General features: G+C 41.7%; 1 protein-coding gene across 3 annotated transcripts; it reads right to left on the bottom strand.

Moving 5' to 3' along the window:
• Positions 1-243: 243 nt before the first annotated feature.
• Positions 244-11,506, bottom strand: LOC127300231 (ABC transporter G family member 41). Of its 3 annotated transcripts, none has more exons than XM_051330319.2 (23): positions 10,812-11,506; positions 10,480-10,565; positions 10,287-10,371; positions 10,034-10,193; positions 9,633-9,709; positions 9,358-9,411; positions 9,187-9,277; positions 8,426-8,727; positions 7,472-7,684; positions 6,256-6,569; positions 5,825-5,985; positions 5,591-5,694; positions 5,358-5,511; positions 5,027-5,164; positions 4,865-4,938; positions 4,449-4,781; positions 4,005-4,295; positions 2,572-2,655; positions 2,121-2,254; positions 1,649-1,882; positions 1,385-1,556; positions 1,031-1,285; positions 244-927 (listed from the first exon to the last, which is right to left on the bottom strand). In XM_051330319.2, the coding sequence occupies exons 1-23, from the start codon at positions 11,337-11,339 to the stop codon at positions 658-660; spliced, it is 4,314 nt and encodes a 1,437-aa protein (XP_051186279.1). In that variant the 5' UTR covers positions 11,340-11,506; the 3' UTR covers positions 244-657. The 3 variants fall into 3 exon arrangements, 2 of the variants coding, with proteins under 2 accessions (XP_051186279.1, XP_051186278.1); XM_051330318.2 differs by having other exon boundaries at positions 7,403-7,684; positions 10,812-11,505; XR_007850991.1 differs by lacking the exons at positions 10,287-10,371; positions 10,480-10,565; positions 10,812-11,506 and having other exon boundaries at positions 244-527; positions 606-927; positions 7,403-7,684; positions 10,034-10,220.
• Between the last annotated feature and the right edge of the window lie 668 nt (positions 11,507-12,174).

Raw genomic sequence — 12,174 nt, 5'->3', positions numbered from 1 at the left:
TTTGCGAAAGTAGACTATGATTTTGATGCTCAACAAGCAAAGGTCCCCACACAGACACAATGCTATCGCATCAAGCCATGCGGCCAGGGCCGTACAAATATGACATAGTAGCCCATACTGAAATATGTCGCTCCCTTTATCTCCTTTGATGAAAATTGAGTTGCCCCATGAAAATAAGCAAGCAAATATAGGAATATGCAATGAGAGCAAAGATCACCACTGGCACATGATTGTGAAAAAGTATTGCAAGTCCAATCACATACATGCATTAGCCTAAAATCATTAAATTTAGATACAACTCTTAAGAAACAATCATTGAATTGTAGAGATTGTTTCTTTGTACAATATATCGCTACCTAGGATGGCGCGCTAAGATACAACGTATTGTGAAAGGCCTAAGCTGACCACCGAAAGAAAAAAAAATTACCAACCGAGCAGGCCTCGGTCCGCATCTTTCCAAAAGCCGCACGATTCGGCTTTAGACAGCACATCCTCCTACGGCCCCGCAAGTTATCGGCGTCGCGCGGCTGTATGAGCACAAGAAATTGAACATTGGGACATTTCTCCATTGATTCAGCTAGGTACGGATCATGCGGCTAACTTACTTATCAGGCCAGATATCCAAGCTCACATGTCGTGTTGCCCACTATATTCACTCTACCGCCTTTGGAAATTGATCTTTGAGATGTTGTATCCAAAGAGGACGGCAAAGAGGATGGGGAATGCCGCCAAAGCTATGGCTGACAGTGAAAGCAGGTCACGCCGATAACCAAAGTGGTCCCTCATGAACACTGCGATGGATTTGGTCTCTCCAAATACCACCACCATTCTGTCGGTGGCGTCACCAAACTGTGCGGTGAAGAAGACGTTGAGCGTCCATGACATTGGAGAGATGTAGTAGAGCCATATCCACCATCTCGGTATTTGCTGCATGCCATATGTTTATGAGTTCTCGTAAAGTACGTACCATCCTTTTGATCTCTAAATATAATGCTATATATATTATTAGAGTAAAGATGACTTGACTTACTGGTGCTGGAATGATGAAGCCACACATGAGGTTTTGTAGGGTGTAGAACATGGATGCAAGTATGGATGCGACTTGGATGTTGGGGGTGAGTGACACCATCATCATTCCCAGGTAGAGGAAGTAGAGCAGCGTGCAAGACATGGTATACATGAACCAAAGGGACTTCGCTGGTGTCCACGTGTACCCTACCATCGGGTATGATATCACCATGAACAGCAGTACCTGCACCAGCACATAAGGTATCTCCATGGCCACCTTTCCACCCAAAAAAGGCAAGTCAATGTCTGTGCATAGCAACAATATATTGTACTGTCTGAATTCTGAAACTAGTAATATGCATGCGGTTCATAGGACCTGAGCAAAGGAGTAGGCCCAAGGTGAGTACATCCCCGCAAACCTTTCCCTATACACGACGGAGCGCTCAACAGATACAAATGGCATCACTGATTGGCAGTTGTTGATGCCGGCGAACACAGCGATTCCATACATGCACCCCAATATGGTAAACAAACCCTGCTGGTCATTTCTACCCTCCAACAAAACAAGCAACTTTAATCACATCCTGCTACTGTGTATGTGCATCAGGTAAGATACGTAATTAAGAGATGGCTTACATACATGTGGTTGATGTTTCCTTGCTGCCAGAATAATACACCAAAGGAAATGCATGTGACTGTTACGAACGCCATTCGCACCAGGATGTAGGAAGGGGTTCTCCAATATGACAAAGACTGCTTCCAGAGGCAAGCTTTGAATTGCGCCCAAAACTTCTGTGGGAACGGTGTTGCGAAATGGAGGTCACTTGTACCTGGAACTGGTATGCTCAAGTGCTTTACCAGTATGTCCTTGTCCCTTTGATCATTAAATTTACATACTGATTAGCATGGATATTTTGTTAGGGTTAATATAAATACTAAGTGAGAGCTCTGTTAGGTCTGGTTATCCATGCCCGTTTTCTGTTTTTCACAAGTATTGTGGAAGGCTGAAAGCATTACAGTCGATTTGAAATTCAACTTTCCATAAGTTGCTGTGTAGATTATTAAGAATGTTAAGGCACTAGAGCTAACTGTGCTGTTTCTTCGAGACTTACTTGCACATTGATGATTCCCTGTACAGTTGTGCAAAATCTACTCCCAGTTGAACTTCCATAGATGTAGAAGTAACTTCAAACATCCATGTTGATGGGTTGTAATTGTCCTTGATCCTGGGCACCCCAGGTATTGCCTAGAAAAGAAGAGAAATTATTTCACTAGTACATGTAACATAGGAAAACAACAATTGGGGAGAAAAGTCAGGTGATGGTGAATTGAGTATAGCCTTCTCTAATTAAAAAGGAGTGAAACTATGATTAATATTGCTGGCGACTTCATGTGCTATGTTCATTGCAAAATGCAAATACATAACTTCTTCAAAATACTACTAAGGGTGGAAAAAAAATCTTGTTAAGTTTTGTTTACTGTCGGTAGGTTTAAATTGACTTATATCCTAAGTGCATTTACTTAGAACTTTTTTTGTAAGGGCGAGTTAGGATTACTGATTACCTGGAAATAATGGATGACCTCACACGAAAGGTGTCCAAGTGGCCCAGCATAAATCAACTTTCCACCTCTTTTCATCAGCAGTAACTGCATATATATTATAATCTAATTAGTAAATATGTTACTTAACTTCCATATAAATTGTATTGTTGAAGGAATTAATGATCAATAATGTACAGTATATTACATTGAACTAGCTTAATCACTCACATGATTGGACAGTTATACTTAAACATTAGAAAATGCACACATAAATATTAAAAATATGGTTGTGCTTGTTATAGAATTTTGATATTTATAAATGGATATATATGAAGGTGTTCTCACATACATCTAATTGATCATCACAGTTATAGTTTAAATCATACAAAGATAACCGGAGTAGATATTTTTATTTTTTCTCCAGTTAATCTGGGAATTTCTGCCCCAATGAATGAACGTGTCAGCTCATTTTAACATTGTTTTCATAATATAACAGAGGCCCCGTACTTTGTTATAAAAATTCCAGTAATTTCACTGTTAGCTTCTTGAACAATTAGTTTGAGGCAGACTCTGTATTGGACTTAGTTTGGGGTTCTTTAAGTAGCCAGTTAATATGGTTTGGAAACTTTCAGTTCTGGTAGATAAAGCACGCTCACCATTTTGCTCGGATCATGTGTAGTCCTGAGAAGGAAGATTAACCATATAGTTTGTGTTTACCAAGGAAAATGAAATAAAGAAGATTCTTATACAGTGGAAAAACCGCAAAAGATTTTTTTTTCAAGCTGATAATTTTTTGTTAATCAACATATTAAACTGTTACAATGTCTGGTGCGACCAAGCCGTTCTACTCTTACAGACATATATGCTTGGTGCCTAAGGTTTAATAGATGATTCCCTGCAGGGCTTTTATGGGCTGACTGGGACAAGAATCAGAACATTAGCAACCTACCTAGCAGGAGGGTTCATCTATATATGTACTAATCTCACGGTTCAGTCGGAGATAGCATGCAATTTATTCCCTGTCTGATAATTAAGCTAGCACCTGCTACTTCCAATTGTTCCAGGAAGGCGAACAAATGCTTCATAATAATTTCAGGATGAAGTTGTAACACTTGGTTATTCATGTTTTGATTGGATCGAAGCTTTTTTTTTTTGAACCCAGCGGAGGAGCCCCACGGTTTTTTTAATTAGAAGGGTGAGACACACAGAATTTGATTCCCTTGGGAGTCGAACCTAGGCCGGCTGCCTGCAAGATGGCAGAGCTAGCCACGCAAGCAGGCGCTCAGTCTCTGAAAGCTGATTTTTGATATCCTTATCTGAAATAATCACCTTATAAAACTACATATACGATGAATCTACGCTAGATTTCTTGCACTTGAAAACTACCATTAATAAGCATATATTTTGGAGGCTGAGAGATGGAATCTTGGAGAAGGCTATATATGTAAAGTTACCTCATCAAATGCCTCAAATATCTCAGTACTTGGTTGGTGAATGGTGCACAGAACTGTTCGGCCTGCGTCTGCAACGTTCTTCACTGCACGCATGACGATGGCAGCTGCCCTTGCATCCAAACCTGATGTTGGCTCATCCATGAATATGATTGAAGGATTAGACACGAGCTCGACTGCAATAGTGAGCCGTTTCCGTTGCTCTGTTGATAGACCATTTACACCAGGTACTCCAACCAAAGAATCTCTAATTTCGTCCAGCTCAATTGTTTCAAGGACTTCATTGACAAATTCCTGCGAGGGAAAGAAATGCGGTGAGCTGACAGTTTCATGAAAGTTGTTCCCAGCACCTAGGATACAAGTATAAAAACCATATACACTAAACTTTTTTTTTTTGTATAGATTTGAGTATGTCTTTTTTCCCTTATAGTAGCAAATATAGCTCACATTTCTTGTTTTTGAATCAATTTCTGGCGGAAGGCGCAATGAAGCTGAATATGCAACTGACTCCCCCACTGTGATTTGTGGAGAATGAACATCAGTTTGTTCACAGTAGCCTGATATTCTAGCAAAAGTCTGCTGCACTTTCGGATAACCTCCTATTCTTATATCTCCTTCAATAACACCGCCTGTTTTCCTTCCAGAAAGAACATCAAGGAGTGTTGTTTTTCCAGCTCCAGTAACTCCCATGAGTGCCGAGAGAACCCCTGGCTGGAATGCTCCTGTGAGATTGTGGAGTAGTTGTAGTTTACTTTCTATGTAACCATGCTCCTTCATTTCCTGCAACAGGGAAATACGTAGTTATTGGTATGGCAAGCTCTCCGGTCATGTGTTCTTAGATGTTGAAGCTACATGAGAATTACCACAGGGGTGTCTACATAGTAGTTGACATCCTGGAATGATATTGTAAGGGATGTGAAAGGCAATACCATCCTCCCTGCTCAATATTTAATTATCGATCAGTCAACTCTTAATTATATACCATTGACAGTTTGAGTTGCATTTAGTTGTGTCATGTTACTAACCGGTCCTATGAGCTGTCAAATCAGTTTCTGCTTGTAACTTAGGCATCCCATTTTTTGTATCCATCGGCATACCTTGGTCTCTTCTGTCAAATGTGGTAGGCTTTTTGCGAGAGATAATAGCTTGAGAAGTTCCTGGAACTGAGAGGCTCATAGGAGGTAAGAACAGAGGAAACATGTTCTTCTGAATGGAACTATTTTTGCTCCACTTCAGATGTTATTTTTTCTCCAGCATATGCTTGATTGAGTTTGCTATTCATGTGATGCTATTAAACTAGAAAAGTTAAATATTGAAGTTTAGTTTAATGAAAATTTTCAGCCTTGTGTTACTTACGGTTTTTAATAGTCAGGCCGGTGGCAAAGCATACATTAAACAACAAAATAAACCCAACGAGTGCTCCGACTGAGATCCAGTAGAAGTAGCTGGGGAAGTCTAGCCCTTGACCCATTAGTATCCTCCTTCCAAGTGTTGCACCAGATACCGTGATCTATCAACACAGAAATTTTAGAGTAGCTTGAGAGTACATATCTTTGTAATTAGTTCAGACTTGGTATGCCAAAGTGTACCTCCAACCATCTTGGTGCCAAAAACTCATTTCCAGTTAAGCCTATCTCAGCATAAGACAATGGGGAGAGCCAAAATCCCCATTTTAGCCAATTAGGCAGAAATGCTGTAGCAATATGCCACTGAAAATGTTAGCAATGCTTGCTTAATCATTGAGTACAACATAGTGTTTCCAGAAACTAGGACTCCTCTCTATTAGAAATATGAAATTTATGAGAAAAAAAGGAGTGTCTTACGGCGAGGAATTATGAAACCCCCAAGCAGAAGGATGACCTGAATTGCCAGTGTACCACCGACTGTACCAGCCACCATTGTTTGACAGTATGAGGCGACACATCGAAACATTGATAATGCTCCTGTGTGGATCAGGAAGAGGACTAGGAGCTGACGGAAAAATCTAAACACAAGAATCATGCATGTTAACACAACGTATTACATCTAAATAATTAGGTTTTGTAGGAAGAAATTCTAAAAGAGAAGTAAAGATAGTCATAAATAAGGAACCTGTATAAATAATGTTATACTTTTGTACTCTATTTCTTTGCAGGGTAGTTTTATTTTTCACTCAGGTGATAATACTCTCAATGATTCAGGGTCATGGTGGTAATTCCTCAATGATAAGCAAAGTGTTTCTGTAGTTGAATTTTCTAGTTCGTCCTAATTTTACCTAGATGCTTCCGGAGTATAGCCAATCAGGAAGTAGGATATTGATGTCCAAGCTACTGACTCAACTAAAGAGACTGGAATCTTTAAGATAAAAGATGGTATTGCATAAGCCCATGCCGGATAGAAGTAGTAGTCTCGCTGTTTGTAGAAGACCGGGAGTTTGCTAACTGCCATAGCCAGTTCAGGGAATCCATTCATCACCAGAAGCAGGAGCGCATAAAAGATTGAACCCATGTAATAGTTAGCATGAACCCTGTCAACTCCCATATGTGTGCGCAGAAATACTGTCCCAGTAATAACAGCAAGTAGTCCAATCTGCAGCGAAAGTATGCACTCCAGTATGTTAACTTATGGTGGTCATGTTGAGAAAAATGCAACATCACTGTAAACTCAATAAATTTTATAATGAAAACTGTAAGAAATGATTTAACCAAATACACTATAGCAGTGGTACTCGAATTGAAGCCAGGGGTACTGTATATAAAAGCACACAAGCATTGAAGTCGACGAACTGCACACTGAGTAGGAACTGAATGTACATTAAGATGCTGACATTCTCGGCCAGTTCCCACTGTAGACTTCTATATAGTCCGGGAGTTCAATGTTCCTAATGTGTAGAAGAAACTACTGCCAAATGGCCACAAATCAATGTACAGTGTGTTAAGTACATCCAGTCGCTATTCCCTACTATATTTCACATTTAAGCACACCTAAAGCGATATGCAACATCAACATTTCCCTTAAATGTACTATGTAAATGCTGCAGTTCGCTTCAAAGTTGAAAGATATTTAAATGCCGTTTTTTTTTTTCCGAAATGGATTCAAATGTAGATGTAAATATAACTTGTGATGATACAAGTTTAAGGATCTCAATTTAGTAATAAGGCTTTATAGAGACCTCCAAAGTAACACAACAACTTTCTTACACCGCAGTACCGTACTGCTTCTAACTAGGTCTTGCTTATCTCTGTCCTGACTAATAGTGAGGATAATGCTTGTACTATGAAGATTGTGTGACTACAGAATAAAACTCAACTTGCACTGGTAAACACTTAGCTTGTGATATTTGGTACATCACTCAAAAACTAGGCAAAGAATCTCAATGCATTAACCACAATTTTCTCCAAAACATAGCTTTACTTGCTCACTTGAATGATTTTTGTTATATGGAGGAAGGCATTCCTTTTCATAAGGAGGAGCTCCCGTGCAAAACATGCCTTGAGAAGATCCATCTTGGATAATGAGTAGATGTTGAAGGACAGGGCATCCTTATGCCCTTTTGATTCGTCATACGGCTTCAAAAGCTCCTCCACAAGATTCTGACCACTTGGGGATGCTTTGAACTTGTCACAGAATTGGTCAACGGTAACAAAATTATATCTTTCTTCCGTACGGCTCCAGTATTGCTGTTGATCCTTTTTTGACAAGACCTATATATACACAAGTTTTGAAGAGTGAACTACCTTATGATGGTAAGCAAGTGTACTAATAAGCATGACAAACTCAGGTATTCAGGTTATCACAATTTACACCCAGTTACTTCATACTAACGACATTTATTTTTATTGAATATGCATCAAAATTATTGGTGTCACTCCTAATTTGCTGCACAAATGTTGAAACTCAAAACATATCTCTATACGAGAATTATATTTTCTCTAGAAACATAAAATGTCCACCTCTGTTATTTTATATTCACCAAATGATGTGCCTGTGGCAAACAAAATTTGACATTCTAGATTGGGATTCTGCCTCATTTCACTGACAGAAAGATCTGATTAAATTCCACAAGAACTAGAGAGGCACACATTTGAACATCTGGTGCAGCATGTATTGATGTTTAGGTGAAGTGCAGGTTCCATGTGTAGTGTAGTTTTTTCCTTATATGGCTTACTGCACGAAATGCTAACAGAGTTTTTTGTTGAGTTTCGCCTCTCCTCCTTTCCTTGTCTCCATTCTGATTGATTCGCTTCTTCGCGCAAGCACTTGGTTCGCCCCTTACTATAACCATCCCACTCAATCTTTTACACCGATGTTTCGTACTCTCTCGACCAGGTCATCATACATGCCACCATGCCTTACATGAACTCCTAGATGCTATTGGTGCTTTTTTTTACATAAGGAATTCAGTAATCAGTCAGACTAGGTAAATTAAATATTTTGTTAAATACCTCTTGAAGAAAGTCAGCGCTCCCTTTTCTTTCGGGACACTTAAATCCACACGATTCAAAGAAACTCATAATGCAATCCTTAGGACCATGGTAAACGATTTGTCCTTCAGCCATCAAGATAATGTCATCAAAAAGGTCATAAGTCTCTGGTTCTGGTTGAAGGAGTGAGACCAGTATGGTAGACTCTGATATATGAGCTAGATGTTGGAGGCAAGAAACAATTTGGAAGGTGGTTGAACTGTCCAGCCCAGTCGATATTTCATCCATGAAGAGCGCTTTTGAGGGCCCTACTATCATCTCTCCTGATTGTAAGACATTTTTACAAGTAAAGAAAATTAAGCATCCAGCATCAAATTAATTTATGTTATTTATATTGTATAGAACATAATCAAGCTTAGGATTAGACAAACGGAATATATCACTTGACTAGCTATATTCTAAAAAAAGGAGAGGAGAATAATTCTAATCTGATTCGTCCATCAGGGTGGCTTGCATGCTTTCATCACAATGGAAATGTGTAATTACCCTTTCCCTGTTGTCAGCCCAGTTGTGACAAGATTTTCATATTAGTTGGCCACAAAAGAATACTGAAAACGTCGACGAAGAAATTGAAACCTGTATACGTTCCAATATGCAGTTAAGGAATTTTGATCAACGAGTTGAACAATTATTTATTTATTTATTATGAAAAAATATTCTTTTCAACAATATAATTGATATAGTATAAAACCAGCCTGCAAATGTATATGTTGTAAAATCACCTGTGGTTAGTCTTTTCTTCTCACCACCTGAAATACCTCTTCTCATGGCATCTCCCACTAGTACATCAGCGCATGTGTCAAGTCCCAAGATCTGTGATGCAAGAAGGAGATTACTCACAGGAGAAATATTATGCGCTGAATCTAGTGATTTTTTTTATTAACATCAATTACCTTCATAATGTAGTCTGTCTGTATGCTTCTTTCTAAACCTTCCATAGATATAGCCTATAAAAAGTGCATACCGTTTTTAACTGTCACAGCTGAAATTAATTGGGCTGTAAACACATTGTTTTCTTTAAGAACCAACAGGAAACAACCCCACAGAAAAATTATGTTAGCAGAAAGGATTGTGATTTCAGTTTTGTTTCAATGTGATCAGAGAAAAGGGTTCCGATTCACAAACTCGGAAATTTACAGAATCAATACCAAAAAGGGTTAGTATTTACCTTCATGTATGTATCTATGCCGGGGTCAGGGGTGATACCGGCCTCCTTCTCCCTTCTAATGACTTCCTTCATGATTTCTGTTTTGTACAAGAAATTTAGAGCACTTGGTTTAATACTAGAGAGAATGGGAAATTTATATTTTCATGTAAATCAAGGTCCTTATGACTTGTTGGCATTTGCTTCTATTAGAATACTGTTGGTTACCGCCTTACCGGCCCTGAGCTTCTTTCTTTTTTCTATCTCGCTGCCCTCCAAAATATTTGTAACAGACCTTGTATGCTTGGTATGATGATATAAAGTGTTCAGGCTGGCGTAAGCCCGCCGTAGTCCAGGTCAAAAAAAAGAATACTGTTGGTTACCGCCTTACCGGCGCCCAACAAAGAAAGGGAAACTTTAGTTACCTGCTCTGCTGCCAATGCCCTGGAATCTTGCAGAGAAGTCGAGCGTCTCCCTGACAGTCATCTCAGGGACATGAAGATCATACTGACCAATGTAAGCTGATGTCTTCTCCGGAACAAACTCTTGCAGCTTGACACCGTTGTATTCAATTTCGCCTGTTACCTGTGCATGCATGCATACATGTCATATGGATGCGATCTAATGAAGTACTAAAATTGTATTTTCTCTGTTTCTCCCAGATGGGGATGGGGATACCTTGAGATTTCTATTGAGCTTTCCTGCAAGGGCTAGCAAGAGGGAGGTTTTGCCGCAGCCTGGGGGTCCAAGGAGTAGGGTCATCCTGCATGTACATAAAGATTGATCATGTTGCATACGGATGATGAGGAATGGCAGATGCTGCTGCTGCTGATCCATGGATATCTAGCAGGAGGCTAGGCAGGTGGGTTACCTGGAGGGGTTGAGAATGCCGGTGACATCTTTGAGGATGTGGATCCTCTCTTGGTTACGTTTGAATCCCAGCATGGTGGTGAACAGCTGCAGATATCGGTGGTGGCATTTGAGCGAACATACAGAACAGAAGAGTGGGCTGGTAGCGAGTTAAGAGCATCCCACCGGCAACCCGAAACAACCCAACACGACGGCAGACCCCCAAACCTTCGCACGTTGTATCGAGTATCGACGCCCCCCAAATCCTATTGATTGCGCTGCTGCAGGTGCAGGCTGGTATTTGTGGGCTGGCTACCGGTGGGATGCCCTAACGATAACGAGCGAATGACTTACAGAGAGTGTGGAGATGGCGGAGTTGAGGAGCGTGGGGAGCGGCTTGCCGTCGACGACCTGGCAGTCGGCCTCGACGCGCACGTTCCGCCACCGCACCTCCACCGTGGGCTGGCGCACGCCCACCCTGTCCATGCGGCGGCGCTGGCGCCGGAGCAGGCGGAGGTTGTCCTTGTGGATGTCGTCGGCGACGAGGGCGTGCACCAGCTCCCGCCGCTCGGCCGCCCCAAGGGTCCGCACGTCCACCGGCTCGAGCCGACGAGCGCCGCCGTCGGCCGCATTGGCCTTGGCGTGGAGATGAGACAGCGAGGTGTGGAGCCTGTCCAAGGTGGGCAGCCGCTCGATGGCCGCCCATTGGAGCTGGACCTCCTCCTCGTCGTGCCGCTGTTCCTTCAGGGACAGGGATGAAGAGGAGGAGAGCGCCTCCCTCAACGACGACGACGACGACAGCTGCGGCCTGCTCGCGGATGCCGACGCCGCCTCCTGGTCGACGATCTCGTCTTGCTCCTCACCCATCTCCACCGAGCTCATGACTCACAGCTGATCACCAATCTAGCTTCATTTCCTCGCCTCCTCTTCTTGTTCACAAGGCAAAGGCAGCTCGCTAGCTAGCTAGCTAGCACTTTTCCTTTTTGGCGAATGACGTGACCTGTCCTTCTCCTTCGGTCGAGTCGCGTGTCGTCTCATACACGGGCTTCATTATTCTCTGCCCTGTGTCACATGCGTGCATCCCCCACGTTAGAGCATTTCCACCACGTTACAGTAGAGTTTCTCATTCGGCTACTCGGTTTGCATTCGGCGCTTTCAATGCAGAGCCGAGAAGAACGGCACAACACCTCCATGTAGAAACATTTTTGCTGACCCACACGTCAGGCTCTTTTGTCCCACCTACCTCTCTTATAATTTTTCACCTACCATCCAAACATTTTCTCTCCTCATTATTTGCTGCCGGCATATGCTATAGGGTTAACTGGTGTGGATAGTTTAATTAGTTTTACCGCCGTTTGACGCCAGTGACCCTAATACGAAGATTTTCGCCGACCCACGCGTGAGCCTCTTTCTCCCCCACCTGCCCCTCTCTCCCTCTTTTAATTCTCCAAGTGATGGGCATAAGAAAAAAAATAGATTGATAAAGTGGAATATAATATGTCAGCCAAAAGATTAAGAGGGTTTAGGTATCGAGGTTCTAGAGTTGGAAAACAAGAGCTTACTGGGTTTTTTTTGAAAGGGAGTGGCCCCGAAGGGCCTGGAAGCTTTGATTAAACGAGCGGACGGTACAGGATTACAAGCAGCCCCCTGGAGGAAGATGAAAATACATCATAGGGATGACTTTTTACAACCACGGCCGGCCAGGAGGAGCTCCGCG

The sequence above is a fragment of the Lolium perenne genome, chromosome 5 (genome assembly GCF_019359855.2).
Source record: "Lolium perenne isolate Kyuss_39 chromosome 5, Kyuss_2.0, whole genome shotgun sequence".
Lineage (NCBI taxonomy): Eukaryota > Viridiplantae > Streptophyta > Magnoliopsida > Poales > Poaceae > Lolium > Lolium perenne.
The sequence above is the reverse complement of the archived record's forward strand: the minus strand, read 5'-3'. Positions and strand labels throughout refer to the sequence as shown.